General features: G+C 36.0%; 1 protein-coding gene across 5 annotated transcripts in view; it reads right to left on the bottom strand.

Annotated features, from left to right (window-relative positions):
• Nucleotides 1–21,800, bottom strand: part of LOC139147206 (uncharacterized protein KIAA0513-like) — a 40,417-nt gene that overhangs the window by 11,591 nt on the left and 7,026 nt on the right. For 3 of the 5 annotated variants that reach the window (XM_070718202.1, XM_070718203.1, XM_070718204.1), the window contains exons 3-6: nucleotides 20,353–20,401; nucleotides 19,702–19,820; nucleotides 11,890–11,966; nucleotides 10,616–10,660 (exon numbers count right to left, since the gene is read on the bottom strand). In XM_070718202.1, the coding sequence (XP_070574303.1) occupies nucleotides 10,616–10,660; nucleotides 11,890–11,966; nucleotides 19,702–19,820; nucleotides 20,353–20,401 (290 nt within the window). The remainder of the gene's footprint in view (nucleotides 1–10,615; nucleotides 10,661–11,889; nucleotides 11,967–19,701; nucleotides 19,821–20,352; nucleotides 20,402–21,800) is intronic. The other 2 variants (XM_070718206.1, XM_070718205.1) reach the window with 1 other exon arrangement.

The raw sequence follows: 21,800 nt of genomic DNA on the forward strand, positions 1-21,800 counted from the left end.
GGGACTTGCCAAAATCCCTTCAGTAGGTCAAATTTTGTCACATACTTGGCTTTTCCCACTCGGTCGATGCAGTCATCAATCCTCGGGATTGGGAAAGTGTCTGTCTTTGTTAAAGTGTTGACCTTCCTAAAGTCCGTGCACATACGATAACTGTGATCTGATTTGGGAACAAGTATGCACGGCGAACTCCAGTTACTTTTACTGGGTTCAATAAGTCATTGTCCAGCAGGTATTTGACTTCTTCCTGGAGATATTTCGCTTTTGTTGGATTCAGTCTGTATGGATGTTGTTTTACAGGCTTACTGTCCCCAACATCAACGTCGTGATAGATGACGTTTGTCCTCGTTGGAACATCTTGAAACAGGTGTTTATATTCATGGAGCAGTTCTTTCACCTGTTGTTGTTGTTCTGGCTGGAGGTGTGCCAACTTTGTAGACTCCAGCTTCTCCAGGATTTCTGAGTTCTGAAGCTTGACCGAGCCCAGCTTTGAGTTTAGAGTATTTTCACTCAAGTCAGTTTCAGTATCACTATCTTCATAATGGTTTGAACTGACTGCACTGACAGGCTGAGTTATATAGGATTATCCCTATCCAAATATGGCTTAAGCATATTTATGTGACATAGCTGTTTTTGTTTTCGCCTGTCAGGTGTTATTATGATGTAATTTAAATCACTCAATTTCTTATCAATTAGGTATGGCCCAAAGTAACGAGCATGGAGTGGTTTGCCAGGAACCGGAAGTAGAACAAGAACTTTTTGACCTGGTTCAAACTTCCGTTTTGAGGTTTTTTTATCATATTTGGTTTTCATTGACTGCTGAGATGACTCAAGATTTTCTCTGGCTAATTCACATGCTTTAGAGAGTTTTGTACGAAAATCTGACACATATTGCAAAATATTCAGACAATCATCATTGTCTGATAGGAATTTCTCTTTAACGAGCTTAAGTGGGCCACGGACTGTATGTCCAAATACAAGCTCAAATGGGCTAAAACCAAGAGACTCTTGAATTGACTCTCTAACAGCAAAGAGCAGAAAATGAATTCCTTCATCCCACTGCTTCTCTGTGTCAAAACAGTAGGTCCTAATCATGTTTTTCAAAGTTTGATGAAATCGCTCAAGAGCACCCTGACTTTCTGGATGATAGGCGGAGACCTATACTGTTTAATGCCTAGCTGATCCATTACTTGTTGAAAAATACCAGACATAAAGTTGGAGCCTTGATCGGACTGGACACATTTAGGGAGGCCAAATAAAGTGAAAAATTTGATTAAAGCTCTCACTATAGTCTTTGTCTTTATGTTTCTCAGTGGTATGGCTTCTGGGAACCGGGTTGATGTACACATAATTGTCAGCATGTACTCATTTCCTGATCTTGTTTTTGGTAGGGGCCCAACACAGTCTATTAGAATCCTACTAAATGGTTCTTGAAATACAGGAATTGGCTGTAAAGGGGCCTTTGGAATGGTCTGATTTGGCTTTCCTACCATTTGACATGTGTGACAAGTTTTACAGAAATGTGCTACATCCTGCCTGAGATTAGGCCAATAAAAGTGACTGAGAATTTTATGATAAGTTTTCCTGACTCCTAAGTGACCAGCCCAGGGAGTTTCATGGGCAGGCGCAATATTTCAGCACGGTAGGGCTTTGGAACCACAATTTGATGTTTTATAGCCCAATCGTCATCAACCAAAACATCTGGAGGTCTCCATTTACGCATGAGAATACCAGATTTTGTATAATAGGAAACAGAGCTATCTGAAGTTTTACCTTCATCATCTACCCTGTCAAACAAAGACAAAATATCTGGGTCTTTGTGTTGTTCTGCAATGAGATTTGATCTAGAAAATGTCTGACTTTGGTCAGCAGAAGTTTTACTGGAAGTTTCACATCCACGAGGGATAACGGAATGATCCGTGTCAAACACCTGACTGAGAAAGGTGTCATTTAAGTCAACATCTGTGACATTATTTTTGAGAGTATTTTGATTCTCAGAAGTTTTCTTTGACATGGCTCGAGTAATGGCACATGAAGGAAATAAATCGGGTATCTCTTGTTCAATTGGCTCTGGATCCTGATCTAAACTAGGATTATCAGTCACAAGTGGATTAGTAATGACCTTGTCCCCAGCAAGGTCGTTTCCAAGAAGAAGGTGAATCCCTTCAAAAGGCAAAAAGGCCTAATACCTAAAGTCACAGGTCCAGAAACAAAGTCCGAAGACAAGTAGACATTATGGAGAGGAACAGGAATGTAGTCATTACAATCTACCCCCTTAATAAGAACTTTAGAACCTGAAAATGACTTTTCAGAAAACGGCAGGGTATCTGCCAACAAAAGAGACTGGGAAGCCCCGGTATCTCTTAAAATTTTGACAGGGGTAGCAGAAGAAAAATCACTAGAAAGTGATATAAAACCATTATGAATAAATGGCTCGAAAATACCCATAATGCTATCTTGAGAAGAATTGACCTTGACCTCATTAATTGGGGATGAGAGGGGTTTAACCTCAGAAAATGTGTTGCACACATTATTAGACTCTAATTGAGTTGATGAAGAAATAAAGCCGGTGGGCTTAGATCCACTTTGACCACTTTGACCTTCACGTTTCTTTTCAATTTGAAACACTCTGACATTAAATGGCCGTCTTTCTTACAATAATTACAAGAAAGTGTACCAAACTGTTTGTCAGAAGGAGATTGAGACTTGGGATCTGATGATGTGGGAGTGTTACTGAACTTTGTGAACTGTTGTCATTTGATTTTCTACTGTCCTTTGAGAAATTCTTGGATGAAAAGGAGGAGTTAAATTTACCTGCATTGTTTCTGTATGAAAAGGACTGGGATGGTTTGCTGAGAAAGGAAGATTTGTGGGTCAATGAATAATCATCGGCCAAACGTGCAGCAACCTCCAATGTATCTGCCTTTTGTTCATTGATAATGTCTTGATGTCACTCCGGATGCACCTTTTAAATTCCTCAATCAAAACAAGCTGTCGTAATTTGTCATAATTCTGACTGACCTTTTCAGAAGAGCACCAACGATCAACAGTTGTTCTTTGTTCGAGCAATTCAACATAAGTTTGATCCTTCCCTTTTCGAGCAAATCCAAATAAGTTTGATCCTTCACCTTCTCACAATCCCTAAATTTCTGACGGTAAGCTTCAGGCACCAACTCATAGCCCTTGAGAATTAATTCCTTCACAGAATCATAATCTGAAGCCTGCTCTACTGACAACTGAATGTAAATTTCTCTGGCTTTACCCACCAAAGCACTCTGCAAAAGCATAGACCAGGACTCCTTAGGCCAATTCAGACTCTGAGCAATTTTCTCAAAATGGAGAAAATATTTGTCAACATCCTTTTCTTGGAAAGGGGGAACTAACCTGAAATGCTTAGTGATGTCAAACTTGTCCGAAGGGAAGAATTTTCCTGACTGTCCAAGCTCTAAACGTTTTATTTCTACCTGTAATCGCTGTTCTTCTAATCGCAATTCTTTTTCTCTCTGTCTTTCTTCCATTTCTAATCTTTCCTGCCTTTCTTTTTCTTTCTGTCTTTCTTCCATTTGCAATTCTTTTTCTTTCATTTCCTTTTCTAATTCCAATTTCTTAAGCTCCAAATCTGCCTGTCTCTCTTTTTCCATTTGTAATTCTTTCTCTCTCATTTGTAATTCTAGTTTCTTGATCTCCAAATTTGTCTGCATTTCTAATTCTAATTTTCTGAGTTCAGAGGTAGACTCGGGCTCATAATCTTTCAGGGTGGATTCCTCAAATTGGCCTAAATCAACTAGATGTTTGGCAATACGGTACTGTATTTCCCTCTTGCGCATAGATCTTTTGACTTCTACTTTAAGGAAATTGGCCAGTGTTATGAGGTTGTCTTTTCTGAGGGAATTAAATGTGTCCTGATCAAGGTCATCCATAAATTCGTCTGGTTTAAATTCCGCCATCATTGGATTTGGCTGAGTTCACAGTGTACAGTAGTTTTGAAAAGGCTGGCAAAATGTTGTCAAACGGCTCAAAATATTCGTCTCCCGGACGAGCCCCCAATTTTGTTACGTGCAGAGGATACGAACAAAAGGGTGAACTCAGCAGTTAACGTTTAAACAAAATTTATTACGAAAATAAAACTAATTGCTAAGTTAAGGATAGGATACAAGCTTTAAAGTGTACAGACTACTTATCTCAGCTGGGACGGCAAAGCTCCAGTCTCAGAGTTGTAACAGTCAGTCGGATGAATGAACAGTCCTTTGGCTTGCAGGCTTGAATTTGCACAAAGTCCACAGTATAAATCCAGCGTTGACAGTGAAGGTCTTGAAAAGTCTTGAGAATGACTACTGCTGGAGTTTAGTAACACACAAGAGACACGATCCCAAAAGTCTGACTGGAAGCTGTAGCCGTCCCTCCCTTTTATAAAGGCATATAAGAACAATCTAGAACTTTTATTGACATGCTAATTACTGTTCTAAAATTATCTCCCTTACACAACTAATCAACTTTCCAGAACATTCCAAACATGACTAATTGAATTCAAGGTTGTGAGGTCATTAAGGGCAGTGACCTTGAGAATGTTCTAGACTAATTGAACTCAGGTCATGATGAGTGTGGGGTAAATGACCTACATAACAACCCACAATGTAAACACAAAAGTGAACCTTTAGAGGGATACTTGAGAAAACAAGGTAGTTCACGCCTTTGAAATAAGAGACAAACTTTTGCTCAAACTTTCCTAGGCCAAACTTTTAACCATTCTCTTTCAAAAATCAAGAATAAAAATTAGGGATCACCGTGCACATTTTGGTATTAGAGAAACACATTACCCACTATTTATCAAATTTGAAATTAAAAGTGGTCGCCATCACTGTGTTATCACTATGAGTGGAATCAAAATTCCCAATTTTATAAAACTAAGTGGCAAGCTTGGATAATTAAAGCATGTGCGTGATAAACGCAACTAATTGTGTTTGGCCTCCACCCCCTCCCCTTCTCCTAAATGAAAGTTTGGAAGTGCGAAAATCCAATCAAGCCTCATTATAGGCTGTATCAGCATACATGTACCTACAATTGGTCATTACGACGCTATGAAATCATGCATACCAGTATGCTCCCACAACCCCTGGCACACCTCAATCTTCTAGTTTGTTCGGTGCGAACTCGACAATGACACAAACAATAAAAGTTGAATAAATTGAAACAGTCTGTCCAAAATAATTGTTATGTTATTTTACGCATGCACTGAACCATGTAAATTTATGTCAAAAGATTATGGTAAAGCCTGTATGTGTCACACTGGCCTGGTACACGCTGAACAATATAGCAATATTTTGCAATACCTACAAAAACATGTAGTGAGATGTTGTGATAAATAAATCATGTTGTGTGATTTTTGCGTATGGTAACTGAAATACAGCCGAACCCCCTAAATGTGGAAGTTGTTTGTCGTGCACGTGTTTAATTATCCAAGGCCTCTAAGCCAATAAAAGCTTTATTTATGCTATAAACTTCAAAATGAGCCCCCACAAGTGGTAGGCCAAAAGAATATTGTGAAAGTTGAGAGTCCGAATATTTGTTCCTGATGTACATTCTACCTTCAGTGTATAGCAACTGTGATGGCAGTCTCTTCAAGGATATCGGCTGATCTGAAAACCTATGTATATGCAAAACAGGCCCCGTATACTGCAATGTTTCACACCAAACAAACACATGAACTTCAAGAAGATATCTACAAAAACTGTAGAAGACAAAGTGTTCTGACCAAAAAAACCCAAGTACCAATTCGCTAACTGTAGTATTGGTTTCACTACATGGTTACAGTGCAGTCTTTGTGACCAAAATAAAACATTATCAACACCGTGTCAAAGTTAAAGAATTTGCAACACTAAGGTATATTCCTTTCATTTAGATTTCAATGTACAGAAGTGAAGTACTTGTAGTCAGGGACAGTTGATATATACATATATGTCCAGTCTGATTTTACTGTAAGAGTACACTGGCACATGGAAATTTACCCTGACTTTCTATACCTATATAAATGTAGCTGTCTGAACTGTAGAACAAAGCCTATCAGTGTGTTTCCAAAAGAGCTATTCAGGGTTGTTGTTTATACACAACCATAAAACATAAGGACCTGTGCTCAAGCACTGATAGATGTCAAATTGTTCATGTCTGACTCATACAACATTTCTAGGGTCTGTCATATCCCCTCATAAATGCCTGTGTTATCAACAGAAGATTAATTTTCTTTTCCTGAAATGTCTATGAAGTTATGATAAAAGATAGTTTGGTCAGCTGTTGCTATGCTGTAATATATCATGCATTATAATATGCTTAGCTGGAATCCAGCAATCTGATTGGCTGGAGCCAGGGTTTATTATCTCAACAGAAAGACCTGCACGCTGCGTAACATTTTTGAACACGTGCAAATTTTGAACTCCAGCTTAAGAGCTCAATGCGCCATAATGTCGAACAAGTGTATGGCTTGAGATTGATTTTGATTGTTAATTTTAGTCTGGTGCAACTCGATGAACCCACAAATGAAAAGTTTGTGTAAGCAGTGATGGCAATGTAACAACGACATAACTTTTTAAAGTTCTTTTTGAGTGATTTCTTAAAGTAAAGTTCGATGTTTTATCGCCATATGAATGTGCTGCATTACCGTATTGTATGGAATCAACTGTGCACATGTGCACATTCTGAAACGTTTTTTTAGACTTTCTGCTGAGGCTAGGCTCCTGAGCCCTTGTTCTAACTTTGTCCTAAATAATGATATTGTCCACTTGTGTTTAACTTCAGCATATGACAATGAGGTCATAAACGGTGTGCTTGGGTATTTGGTTGTGGATATACGACTTCTGAGGCAAAAATTAGCATATTTGGGTGAAATAATCACCTTGTTTCAATCAGTGATTATTTCCCGCCAAATATGCTAATTTTCACCCCAGAGGTTTCACATCTGCAAACCAAATACCCTCACTTGCCGTTTATAAACTCTAAATACTTAGATCATTGATCATAAAAGCTAATGAAAGTAACACAGAATTCCTTTGTTTTGCTGTTGATCCTCTTACCTTATTCACACAAGTCATTGACAATGACATAGTCCCCACTTGTAATAGGAGTATTAGTCTTGATGGGGCAGGGAAATGTGGTCATTAAGAAGTATCACCGAGTGTATATGTCGAGATCTATGGGCACATAGGTCTATGTCGTTGTTCCCAATTTGAAACACATGAGGCATGTCTAAGTTATGGTTCTAAATGGGGAAAAAGATCAGACCTCTAGCTGTATTGGCCAGCCAAGAAATACCGGTACATATGCGCATAATAATGAGGTACAAGATGTGACATCTAAGGTCTAATATCCTATCAGAATGGAGGGTATAGAACTTGTGGTTACCGAGTTATGCATATATATGTATAATCAAGGTCAAAGGTCATAAGGTCACGTGACATTTTGAAAAAATTTGTATTGCTAATTAATCCCTATATGCCAAAAATCAGACCTCTAGCTCTATTCCCTTGCCCAGAATTAGATGTGTGCATAATTAATGAGGTAAAGCGTGTGTTGTCATAAGGTCTCCCACCCTACTAAATATAAAGGACATAGCACTTGTAGTTACATATTTATCGACATAAACGTATATTTCAGGTCAAAGGTCATCGAGGTCACATGACATTTGGTCAAAAAATTTCTATCCTATAGTTATCCCTATATACCAAAAATCAGACATCCAGCTCTATGGGTTTGCTCAGAATTAGATATATGCATAATTAATGAGGTACAGTATGAAGCATTATAAGGTCTCCCATCATACCATATATGAAGGGTGTACCACTTGTGGTACTGAGTTATGGACAAATATGTATATTTGAGGTCAAAGGTTACAGGTCACGAGACATTTTGTCAAAATATCTGAGATATCTGCGTGAACGGACGGACTCACGGACGGACATGACCCAATCTATAAGCCCCCTGGACTTCATCCATGGGGACTAAAAACTGTGTCACTGCATCCTTTTTGCAATATGAATACGATGAGAAACTAAATTTTTATTTTTCTTGGCCTTATACATGGGAGTCTATGGACTGCCTTATACATGGGAGTCTATGGACTGCCTTATACATGGGAGTCTATGGACTGCCTTATACATGGGAGTCTATGGAGACTGCCTTATGGGAGTCTATGGAAGTGAAAACTAAAAAGTCCTCTAACACGGCCAAATTTGATCGCATTGTGAAACAAATCGTGCATCTGTATGGGGTAGGGTACTATCCTTGTGCAAAGTTTGAAAGAAATTGACCTGGGCATGTCTGAGATATCTGCGTGAACGGACGGACGACCACGCACGCACGCACGGACGGACATGACCAAACCTATAAGTCCCCCCGGACGGTGTCCGTGGGGACTAATAAAATGGTAAAATTATATTTACCAAAATCAAATCATACCAAATCAAATCAAATCAAGGTAAAGCAAACAAATTGTTTTGCACACCACTGTCTTTTATTGCAGACCATCTTACAGAGTAGATCTGAATGGATAAGTGCATTATAGAATGACATCTATCCTACCATGAACACTGACTGGAATTTACTCATTACTTTGAATTCATTACAAATCATAATTGTTCATCTATGTTCATCTTAGTATCACACAAATAAAATCAAAAATAGAAACACTCCTTTAAACTGACAGTCACATGTTCTGTATTGGGAGGCATATCCAGGTATCTGAACTTGAAGTTGTTTTGTCTCTTCTTTTCAAACCACTTGACCATGAGATGGTCAGTCACATCAGACTCCCTAGTGCGTTTGCTGTTCACAAACACAACAGCCATCTTTAGCTCTCCTTTGAAATAACACCTGTTTGTACCTCTTTTGTTAAGAACAGTTCATACACCAGGATTTTGCAGGCGACCTTCCAATGCATTCTTAAAGCCAGTTCATGAATACATGTACCGGTATGTTACAAATCAACAAAGCGTTCGCACACATAAATACATGAAATTTGTTCTCATCTGACTAAGCCTGGGTGAAATCTGTGTACCAAGCATGGCTTAACAATATTAACAAATTCTCTACTTTGAGAAATCAACCTAGCTCTGTCGTGGCATTGCCAACACATCATCCAGTCAATGATAATTTCTTTTAACCTTTCAATTCAAAGCTAGGCTAGGTTTCTATACATGGATACATGATGACTAAACTGCTTTTTATTTCACCACTGCTACAAGTATCTATGATCAAACTTAATACCTAGTTTTATATGCTCTCACTACATCAGAAAATTACTAAATCACATTTAAATGGCAAATTTTTGACATCTTGCCATTACTGATAGTCTAGTGTTTATCTACAATATCGTATCTCCAAGTTCTAACACTGACAGAATTTCTAACCAAAGATACATTTTTCATTATGGACATGCTCTTCCTCTAACCTTACTAAATGTACTGCATTGATATATGAATTTTATGGCAAATCAAACTATTAGTATGATCTTTCTATCTCTCTGTGTTGAATTTTATCAAAAGTTTCTCTATACATTTTTGACAAATCAGAGTACTTAGGCTGAATAAACAAAATAATGTCCTTACTTAGATATCTTTTGACATTTAGAATCATTCATGATAACACTACAATGCTGTATAAACAACTCATTCATGAATGGAACTGTTATATGAAAGGATAAAATTGTTAGTTCAGTTTTTTGTCTTGAGAACAAAGGATTACACATTAATAATAACATTGCTAACATGTTAATTTTAAGTCCTTCAATGCATTGTTTAAACCATGTCATTCATAGACAACAACAGTGAGACAGCATCTGTCATTGACCATTTGATAACCAAAGGACAAACATTGCTGTGAAGATCGATTCCTCTTAAATTAGTACAACTTGTGTAAGACCTGACCTTTATTTACCTCAAAATGGTAGAGAACGTGAACTTTGACAATATCAAGGAAATCGCAACTCTTAATGGTAAAAATGTAAATAAATTGTATAACTGAAAAAAGACTGCTTATGAGGTGATCAAACAACTCAAAATAAAACAGTTTACACTCCACTGTCATCACCTCACAGGTTGTGTACTGCAGATGTTGAAATTTAAAATAAAACAAAATATGAGCTAATAAAAATGATATTTTGGAAGAAATCAAACAATCCCAAGAAAACAAAGCTGTTTGCTGATGATTGGTTACCCTGCACACCTGCTGGTAATTTAAAATTCAAAATTCTTTTTTTCATAGAATATTTTCGTCTTATGATAAAACTGATATTGATGACCTTTGACTTCCCTGAAAGGAGACTCACACAATTGATGATCTAAAAACATCAATGATTTTATTGTCTTGGCTAACGATACCCATTGTTGATCTGAATAAGGCGTGATACATCAACAGACTCTACCACTTTTCACAGAGTCAGAAGTATGAAAATTTGAAATATACGTAGTGAAAAGTTGAAACATATAGATTGAAAGTGAAGGATGCAGGGTCTACATGTGAAAACCAGAATACATTTAGCACAAAAGCCGAGAAGCATGGATAGAAAGACCATGCAGAGCCAGACATAGAAGTAGCATGCAGAGCTAGGAATTGAAAATAAAGGGCATTATACCTGATGTAGATATAATTAAACCAGGAGCTGGTTTGCAGCGGTTAGCTGTTGAGAGGAGGAAGCAGAGCTGTTGGTTACATGAACATGGGGTGACTTTTGACCTCTATAAAACAGATATCTTATACTCTTCTCTGGTTTGAATTCACTTATTAATAAACAGAGTGTTATTTGGTTTGGTTTCAACAGATCACCAATGAAAAGCATCAGTGTCATTTGTCATGTGAAATTTCAGCAAACTGAGAAAATCTTTAAAGGTATATTCCCTAAGGTTGCCCACATTCACTTTTAATAATGGACATTATTTGCATTTGATAGTCAATATTTCATGCATTTAAAAAAGCAGCAAACTAAATATATTTCAGCCATGAACTAGCACTTTGTATGAGGGTTATTTTCATGATGTCACAATGATTAATTTGAAGAGAGACAATATGTATTTGACATGTAAAATTACAGGACTTAAATATTATGATGTTGTCACTGATTAAATATAAATTGAAATACAGGCTGTGATTGGTCATTTTTTATCTGGAATGCCAGCTGATTGGTCAGTCTCTGTCAATAATGCCTGCTGATATGCTTTTAAACAATATATACTATACATCATGACAGATATCATCAATTTGGGTTGTATCTCTTGGAAAAATTTTTGTAACAATTATTGAATATTTGGATTTTTTATGCCGCTACTGTGATTATATAAACACATGAAAAAATAGCTCAGTATACAAATCATAATATTTAGACATGCACCAGTAATTGGTCAGACACGCATACATTGCTGCACAAAGCATAAAATACATGCAGTAAAACACGGTACTGCACATGACTGGTACATTTCAGGCGTTTTGAAAATTATGATGCCTACTACAGGCAGAATAGTTAATTATTGACTGTACATTGAACTCCTTGAAGTAGAATTCTATATACATCATTTTTATTCATAACTTTAATTGATAATTATTAGCAAGACATCTGATCAATGTTTAACAGTGTAGCGTGAATACAAAGACCTTTGATTTGTTACCAATATAAGGCAAAAGGTTAAAATAAGAATACTGGGAAACACGAATACATAGACCTAGATTACAACGTTGCCATTTTTACCAATTTTCATTCAAAGGTGTACCGGTACTAAAGCAACACCTTTTATGTCTGGGATTGAAAATGTCAAATTAAAATACTGATGAAATGATGTATGGTGTTATAAGAGTTGCGCAAGTATTTACATGTACATTATGAATGCGAGAATGAGTTCATATTCAAGACGTTACCTTCATGTTCATGATAAAATGTAAAACACATGTTCATCAGCGATTTGGCTGGGACAAAATCATCTGCTTGGTCACATCTGAAATTAAACAGAAATTCAAGTTATATTGACAGCTGAAATTGAATAGAACTGAAAGGAAAATTGAAACCTTCATTATGATTTTAAAGATAGCAAGACTGTACAGAAATTGAAGCTGACAACTGAATATTACCAATTAGTAATTACTTGAATACGATGTCTACTTAAATCACTCATGCTGTCACGTTTTCAGTGTGAGAGAAAGTTCATCTAGAAGGCAAATTACATCCCTAACTTTATTAAATAGTACTTTCTGAAGCACTTTGTTTCTGCATCAGAAAAAACAATTTTGAGTTCATCTCGTGCAGATGATGTACAATACATATCCCTGCTACTCTTCCTTCTCTCTGTCTCTTCAAATATTCGGAATTATATTACCATGCCCTGCCTGTCGCATTTTGATTGGTCGAGCTGAACCACGTGACTGACCACAAATAACAGTAATGGTCTGTTTATATGGCCCTGAATATGAATAATAAGATTAACAACTCAAAGTATCGTAACTTTGCAGCTCAAACGTAAATCATAATCAATCACAAAAGAAAATGGAGCACTTGTGGGCCAAGTTGAGATACTTTTTTCTGAAAATATTTCCAGATTTGCCACTATTTTACAGTGTGCGTAACAGTGCGTCGCGTATTGCTCAGTTCTGGGGCCCAGTTGTCGTTCGCTCCGAAAATGTTTTGCAAATTTTGACGGTTTCTCCGGTTTGTTGATAATATAATGGAAATAACAGACTCCGCACTGACCATTACCGTTTGTTTATGGGCATGGGCTCGAGGAAAGCCAAATTAACGGGCTCAGCAAGCCTCGCCCGTTAATTTTTGGCTTTCCTCTCGCCCTTGCCCATAAATATACGTTAATGGTCAGCGCGTCGCCCGTTATTTCTATAATATTGTCATACCTAGTAATACCATTGAGCCTGCCAAACCTAGGTCTGGTTCAGAGAAATGAGTGATATTACGGATAAATCATTAATTGAAGTAGGTCGATGTAGTTATGTTTGAAAAAGTGAATTATTTTCAGACATATTATAATTATTTTTTGATTAATTATAATATGAGTCAGTCTGAGAATATATGTAGTACGGCATATCTCAGTTGACAAGCTTAAGTACGAGTAGCTTGATTATACTGTTATGGAACATTGGTTTCAGAGATTCAATCTACATTTTCAGCAATACTGGTACTTCAAACCTACTAGATTTGTATATGATAAATATTGCTATCATAAGTAATGCAGAGTCAATGGTTAAATATTAAAAGAAACAGGTACTGATGACGCTATCATACATTGTAGTGCACACCAGTCCTGTTAGTTGCTTATTCAAAGTTGGCTGCTGTAATATGTTTGAAACAAGTACATACAATTAGGGTTTTACCAAAATAAACTGACAGGTACACAGAATGTGAACACAAAAGTTTGAATAATACACTTTTTCATGTATGTTGTCTTGTTGTTACCGGTATTCATGTAGTTAAGGTTTCACATGCTAGGCAAGGGGTACGTGATTTATGGCAGGCTTGTTAATGTATGTTGGTTTTCAGAGTCGTGTATATAATCATTTGTTAAAGTTTTTGTTCACTAAATATCTAACTGTGTTTGAGGTAGAATGTGTCTCGAGGACAGAAATTCAGACTCATAAAGTTTTGCAAAACAAAATTTTCTGATATAATTTGTGGGGGTTCATTTTGAAGGTCATGGAGAGTTTCTATGTCTCATTATATTTGTGAAAATTGAATACTTGATTTTTCACCACAGAGTTATCATTGGGATGGCAGCCATTTTGGAATTTAATGGTAAGTAAATACAATATATCGGGTAATCTGTTTCCCCAGTGCCAAAATTTGCATGTTGATCCCCAAATTTTATTTTTGATTTTGCAAGAAAATGGTTGAAAGTTGTTTTGATGAAAGGTTTGAGCAAAAAGTTACAGTTTTGTAATTTCAGGGTGTGTACTACCTTAAAGACAACTTATACATTTTATTAGTTGTGTGTTCTTTAATATCAATATTGTGTCAGTACAAAAATGTGAAATTACTGTTTAACAATTACCATCATTATCTTAGAAACCAAACCCTTGTTTTTCTGAATGTCATGGGTTATGTGTTTTTCAAGCAAAATCCTTTCAACAATCAAACTGCAAACTTTTGAGAATGTTACAAAACTTCAAACACAATATATCAAAATCTTCACATATTTTACATCAGTGTGGTATTTAAAAAATAATTGAAAGTAGACAATGCCTTTGTACCTAGGATTTCAGTGACCTGAATGATATTTAAAAATCATAAATGACAAATAGCATCAGAGAAAATTACTTTCACTTGAATTATTTCTCCAAACAGCGTCATCACATCCAAAGTACACTCCATGCTACGAGTTCACAACTGACAAGGCACATGAATTATAGTGTGTTATAAGCATGGTATGAATAATAGAATGTTTCAGTCAATGGTTTAATTGAGATCTGTCAACCCTCAGGCTTTCTCAATACAAAGTACAGGTTTTGGAAAGTTGACCAGAGAGTATCATGTTGCAAGGAGAATACAGAAATGGAAACAGCTGATCCCTGTTTGTTTCCATGGAGACAGGGCTAATGTAGATCCAACATTACTTGAGGTGGTTTTAGCCACCAATTACATGCGTTAACAACTTAAAATCAGTGTTATCTATCACTATTATCAGAGCCAAAGAGCAGAAAATGTTTGTTCCTTTGTGGAATATAAATATCAGACATGATAACAGCTATCTGTGAATTGACCAGGGCAGTTCTTTTAATATGTGGCTTGTACCTGAACAAACAGTACATATTGCCAGAATACATCTTAACTGTCAAATTGTGACTGACAAGGCAACCAGTGCTTACATTGAAAAATTTTTAAAATCACATAGAATAATCATGTCAATATCATTTCATATCTCATCACATTTGCCACGGGTGAAACAAGTTGAATATTTCAGTTGAAGAAAGAAATGATAAAAATTAATACCCTGGAAGTTTCAGATTGAAAAAATAGATATGGAACATACTGTTACAGTATATCTGCTTTATACTACCGTACGTACAAGGCTAACATCTGTGCAGTATTAGCATAGCTGATTTTAGCACATGATTTGCACATGAATTACCCTAATATTGAGAGTATCTCTGTGGTGAATGAAATCCCTACATAGGAAGGATATTACCATCAATATTTCCGATATCTACATTTTTCAGGGACATATTTTAATCCTGTACAATATGTTCCATCAAACTATCACATGGTAGCTCATATCCTATTTAAATGAAGTATGCAACATTTAAGTCAACGCAATGTTCAGGTTTCAGAATATTGCAATATTTCATTCTCATGTGAACTTGTTTATAATATTTGACATTTCATGAAGGCATCATCAATAATAAATATTGCATATTTGACCTCTTCCCTTAGGAAAGGTTAAAGTTCATGACTATTAGACTGAATTTCAATAATCAACAGTACAATATGTCTAATTTTCCATAAAACTTGAAAATCAATCAATCTTCCATGTTTCATTTGATCTGAGAAGTCATCTATTCACTGCACATAGATATCTAAATATCAATGTTTATTTTTAAGGTATTAAACATTCCAAAAGCTATTGATAGCCATTTTGAACAAGAAATTAATCTCTGCTTATCATGTTAGGATTCTCTAGATGCCAAGCTGACTTTAACATCAATAGCCTACGGGTCAAATTCAACAGTCTCAGATAATTTGTTAGATTATTTTTTTGAAACGTATCAAATTTTCATGGAGTTATCATTTTTTCACTGTTGACAAAGTATCTTGTGTGAAATAATAATGACTGAAAACTATTTCTGTACAAGATTCCAATTTTGTGTTATGGAGAGGATTTCTTTGACATCACTCCTGTCGAATAATGATGAACAACAGAAAATAATCACATGAGAATGTACATTTGATGATATTCATGCACAATATATGCATACTTAAAAAAGATATGTCAACCATAAAATTTGGTATGACCTGTCTTTGGTATGCAGAGGTAAATGAGTCACTGATATTGGCATTAAAAAGGCACTCCCACTTGGTAACATTTTTAAAACACATTTTTTAATGCCAACGGTCGATATTTGACGTGGCGACTCCGCGTGGATCGCAAGATATTGATAAAAACATGTCATTTCCTGAGCGTATTTTTCACATCCCGAAGTTTTACGATCGTTTCTGGTTATTACCCGAAAGTGTGTTGTTGTGCTGATTGACAATATTCTAAGGAATCCAAAAATGTTTGAATGACGCAATTAATTTACCTCCTACTGCGATGACTTTATATACATCATTATCAATGCCCTTACCTCTGGTAATTCTTTTTTAAAACTTCTCCTTAGTTTTTGTCGTTTTCATTATTCTCAATCAGTTGTATTAATTTTTTAAACAATACCACATAGATATCAGTTTTTACGTGTAAAATATTAGTTGCCTCTGATGACTACATTTTGTCGTCTGCCACACAGTTACGCGTGGTTCGATACATAGCGGCCGCCGCGTGTGGTATGCGCGCATACCACGCGGCGGCCACTATGCATCCTATATCAACCGCACTTATCTGTGCAAGTCACCTATGCGAATTCTGGTGGAATCAGCAAACTTTGTTTTTCGTATTTTTTGCCGAGTCAGTAGGACTCGGCTTTCTCCCATGGGACATGACCGCTCACCGACGAGAGTGGTACTGCTGTGGCATAAAGCAGCGTCAGCGTAGACTCGTACTCCATAGCTTAGTTGACAATGGCCCCAGTGCCGAACGTTCTATGTTCAGAAGCTGAATTCAGGTGGGCCACCGGAATTCAAACTTTAACTTTTTTAAGGACATGTTTTTATCGATATCTCGCGATCCGCGTGCAGTCGCCATGTCAAATATCGACCGTTCGCATTAACATAACTGTACTAGTACAGGGCTCAAATTCACTTTTCATGTGGTAGTCTAAGTGGACAACAGTTACCGAATATTAGTATTCCAAAGAAGAAATCAGGGAGTTTGCCTTTAGATTAGCAACATGGCTAACATATATGATTAATATTTGAGCAGAAATATTACATAAAGCTACACAACAAAATAGTCAGTTTTCTTATGGTGTAGGGCTATCAGTGTAAAACAAACAGAACAAAAAATGGTAAGCTATACCCAAATCCCTAAATGTAGTCCATATCCTCTGTTTTGAGCATCCTCAATAACCAAAGTATATTTACCATGAATAAATTACAGCTAATACTTAATTGATTATTCTTGTTCAAATTTCACCAGGTTATAGGCATGATCGCTGACCATTGCTTGAAAAACTCTGCAATCTGGAGCCAATGCATCCCCTTTAGCTATTCACTGCTGTGTTATTCTGTGACAGTCTGATGGGACCATCATTCCAAGAAATTGGTAGTCCAAGGGCAATGTTCAATTGTACTGGGACCAGCGACTACACTTAATTTTGAGCCCTGTAATATTACTCATGATATGACAGATATTCTGATTGCCACCACTCATTACCCTGAAATATTGAAATTTTCTTGTGGTGGAAAAATGAATGTTATGTTTGGCTCTGTTGTGGGTATTCTATGAAATGAAGGAACTAATCTTTAAAATAGATAATGTGACGACGTCATCAGATAAATTCGTACTAAATAATACAATTCTTTTACTTCAAACACATGATGAATGTGTTATACATTTGTTGCTGGTATATTAATCGGTGCGAGGTTGTGTTTTGAAATTGTTCAGCAAGGTGTACTGTCTGGGGTTGTTTTTGTGTAAATTTAATAAACTATATTGGGTGTGATGAGTAAGTTGAATAATATTTGGTAGCATGTATGAATATGTTGAACAGTAGCAGGTATTTCTATACCAGTATGTGTGATATCATTTCTAAATAGCTCATTGCTTATTATCTAGACTGACAGAGATTTGAAAAGGAGCAAAACAGCCAAACAATCTGTTCACAGTATAGATACCAGTTCATTATCAGTTTACATGCCAGACCAGTGACTGGTGGAATACTTGCCTAGAGATCATATTCAATATCAGCAATACACATCCATGATATTTTGAAAATATGCAGTAATAGAGGAAGCTCCATATACATGCAAATTTTGTTTGGAACAATATCAAAACAAGTAGCAACCAAGCATGACCCCGAATTCAAACACTCTCTCTCACAAAAATTCATGAACCAACACACAACAAGTGACTACATGTACATCAGAAATTATGTAGGTCAACCCTGAGTATATTGTACCTTGTCACATGCATTCCCACGTGAATTGAGTCATGTTTTTACTAAGGGTGGAGTAAAATGGCTTCCTTTTATCCTTGCAAAAGGCACAAAACTCTGACGTAATTTTGCTACTATATCGTTCAGCTTACAGCTACTTCTGAATTGCCAGGATAAGAAATATCTACTTCTTGTCCATATAGAGTGTATTTATCTTTGTAGAACTATTTTATAGTTCAGAATGAACAATAGGCGAATTCAACATCAGGTAGATGATGTACAGTATCATTGGAGGGATGAAAGATTTTGATATTGAGCCAGACAATTGGTAGTTTTAATCATATTTTTGAGATTTCCAAGACAGTCTATACTATTAAATTAATACATTTTAGTACATTATTTATGTTTGCATTTTCATTTTTAGTTCTATAAAACAAAACATTCAGATGAACTAGTATTGCGTTGATAACAATAGCGAAAAACTGCCTTGATGAAAACATGACTGAAATGTGCGCAATGCAGCAAATATTATCTATGGTAATTTTACCAAATATGAAAACCAATTAAAAAAATATGTTGAATAAACAGATTATAGTATAAAGAACCTGGACAGAGTCCAGGGTCTGTGCAGAAAGCCTGTGATGAGAATGGCAACTTTTTATTACTGTTTTGTTTACATGAAAGATATATTGGTGTTTAGGTCAATGCTATCCTGCATGCCATTGAACTAAACAGCTGCAACCTTCATAATACCAGTACTACAGAATACATGTACATATTGGATCACTGTAACAATTACATGTCTACCCGGTACATGTATCCATATGGAAACGATGAAGAATGAAGAGTGCCAATGAAAGGTCAAGTTTGATCTCTAACCTTTACCAACAAAACATTCACTTGTCCCATTCCTATGGCACTTTTGATGTAAACTTGGTAATTTATTTATCAAACTCCTGATAAATGTTTTAAAATACTGTACTGATCTGGTAGCAGGAGTTGAGCACATCTCTATTCTTACATAAAAACAGGAAAGTACAAGATTACATTAATCTATTACCAATGAGATTTTTATACAATCAGAGATACATGTAAGTCACATAAAAAAGAATTATCCAAATAGAAAACATATACAATAATACACAATAACCTGCATATGCGCAAATCCATGAACCAACATGATCAGAGCATAGATCCAGGGTGCTCTTTAATGAAAACACAATCTCTCCATGGGCCATGATAAAAACAAGGGCAGACAGAAGGTCACCTCAGTGTCACATCAAAAGCCTTGACATAACCAATGCTGCATTTTATAATAAACATACATTACCAGTATTTGCATACCGCTACAATACAGCACTCCAATACAGAAGATTAAATTTCACATGTATGTGTTTGCAGATTGGTTTTGTTTTGAAAAATACCCACATGTACATGTGTTTCGGAGAAATTCAATATATTAACCATTAACTGAATTATACTTACTCAAATAAACAAACTGCAAAAAACTGGACAAGTCGATAGAAGGTCTGTTCAGTTACCCTTTGTGAGTTAACCCTTTGGGCATTGACATATCTGGCAAACCACAGTCGACCTGCACTGTACTGTTGATAAAACACAGCATATACAAGTATTAGATGTGTCCATGTCTGTGATTTCAACCTTTTCTGTTCAGGATTCATAAATTTAGAAGCTGTTTGTGGTGACAGGTGGTTATGTACAGTACATGTGTTGAATGCAAGCTTAACTCTGATATTAAATCTGAAACAATGCAATACATTCATTTAAATTCAGCAACACTACCAGAAATGGCTCTTTACATATAAATTTATATGGTAATAAGAAAGAACAATTGTTTCAGGACAGTTGCATACACACAATACAGGAAGTTGATTAAGGATTAATTAAGGATGTACTGGTGAGAGCTTTGCAATTCCAAAGCTATGAATAATTGCTTATAATTTTGCATAGTCAAAAAATTGGACAATGTAATGATATGAAATTATCAGAAATATCTGTATCTGGGAGTTCCCCAATGAAAAGGATGTATACAAAGAAACACCAACACTCTCATCATGAGACAACAATTACACATTTAATGAGACACACTGTGTTGTGTTTATCCTATTTTCTTACCTGACAGAGTTGTCCAAATTTTGCCTTTTCTGTCTGTGTAATTGCACCACTGTTTGAAAAATGAAATAACAGAAAAACCACAATCATAAGAGGTACATCTAGCACAATTTTCAAAGGAGGAATTTCAGCAGGCACAGCTGTTGTGTGATAGTTTGGTAAAAGCTGACTGAAGATGAGTGCTATAATATTGTTTCCTATGTTTTCTACTTAGACTTATCAACATGCATTGCCTATATATGTATATTGTTGTCATCACACTAAAAACCACAAAGTCCGACATCAACTGAATACAATGGATTACATATCATGATCAGTATTAGAGTTTAAAAATGTGTAGTTCTAGCTGAATATAAGGAAGGTATTTCCTGTCAATGTACTGCACCCTGTTCATATAAATTATATCATTAACTCTTATGAGTTCAGTATCCTGGATAAACTGCAAATATGAGGTTTTTTGTGTCATATGTGCAGTTCAATTATTTGTACATTTTCGCTCTGACTTTCCATGATGCAGATCCAACATCGTACGTTAATTGAAAGTGAATAGCTCCTAATAGTGTGTCTAGACACTGTAAAGTTCATGTATTGCTAGCATAGCCATGAAGGAAATGAGTACACCATAAAATAAAAGTTCTTTGAAAATCACAAATCTGGGGAGGGGAGGGGCCTATCCCAATCCTGCCTAAACTGAAAGGATTGATAATGGCTGAAAATTATTGATACAGTGGGTGGGAAAGTGTGATGTTGGGCAGAACAGAAACCTTAGATTAGCACTGTGAGATATGTGTAATTCTCATCAACGGACCTTGCAATTAAAGCAAAATGTTGTATATTGTGGAATTAAGGTACCACTACATGTACCTCTTTGGTAAGCTACACATTACATTTACAGAAATACTGTATAATTTAAAAGTGAAAGCTCAATGTAGATAGACAGATAGCAAATATATAGACTGAAAGTATTGCCCTGTGATGAAAATTCACCATGTTGGCAGATAATCTATCATAACTATCAATTGGTACTCTGTCATGACAACCTGTCAAGCTATTTACTCTGTTCATCACCATGGAAATACATGTAGGAGATGACATCTGGCCAATCAATGGAACGAAATAGATTATGAATCCACAAGGCTGGATGAGGAATGTTTTGAAAACACCAGAACAGACTATAATGTTTGAAACACTGTCAATTAAAATGTGAACTTATTCATCACTTTTTGAAGTGAGAATATTACACAACTTAGTAACAATAATGGCATATTATCTGGGAAACAATCTTGTGCAATTTCATTCTTGCATTAGCATGGTTTGATTTTATATAAGAAATCCTTTCCCATCAGTAAAAGGTTATGCACTGTGACTCTTAGCGATGTCGCAAACGCCAGCTGCTTCAGGGTCAATTACATTTGGTTTTAGAACTCAAGCTTACAGAAAGAAACACTGAA

Source organism: Ptychodera flava, chromosome 13, assembly GCF_041260155.1.
Source record: "Ptychodera flava strain L36383 chromosome 13, AS_Pfla_20210202, whole genome shotgun sequence".
Classification (NCBI taxonomy): domain Eukaryota; kingdom Metazoa; phylum Hemichordata; class Enteropneusta; family Ptychoderidae; genus Ptychodera; species Ptychodera flava.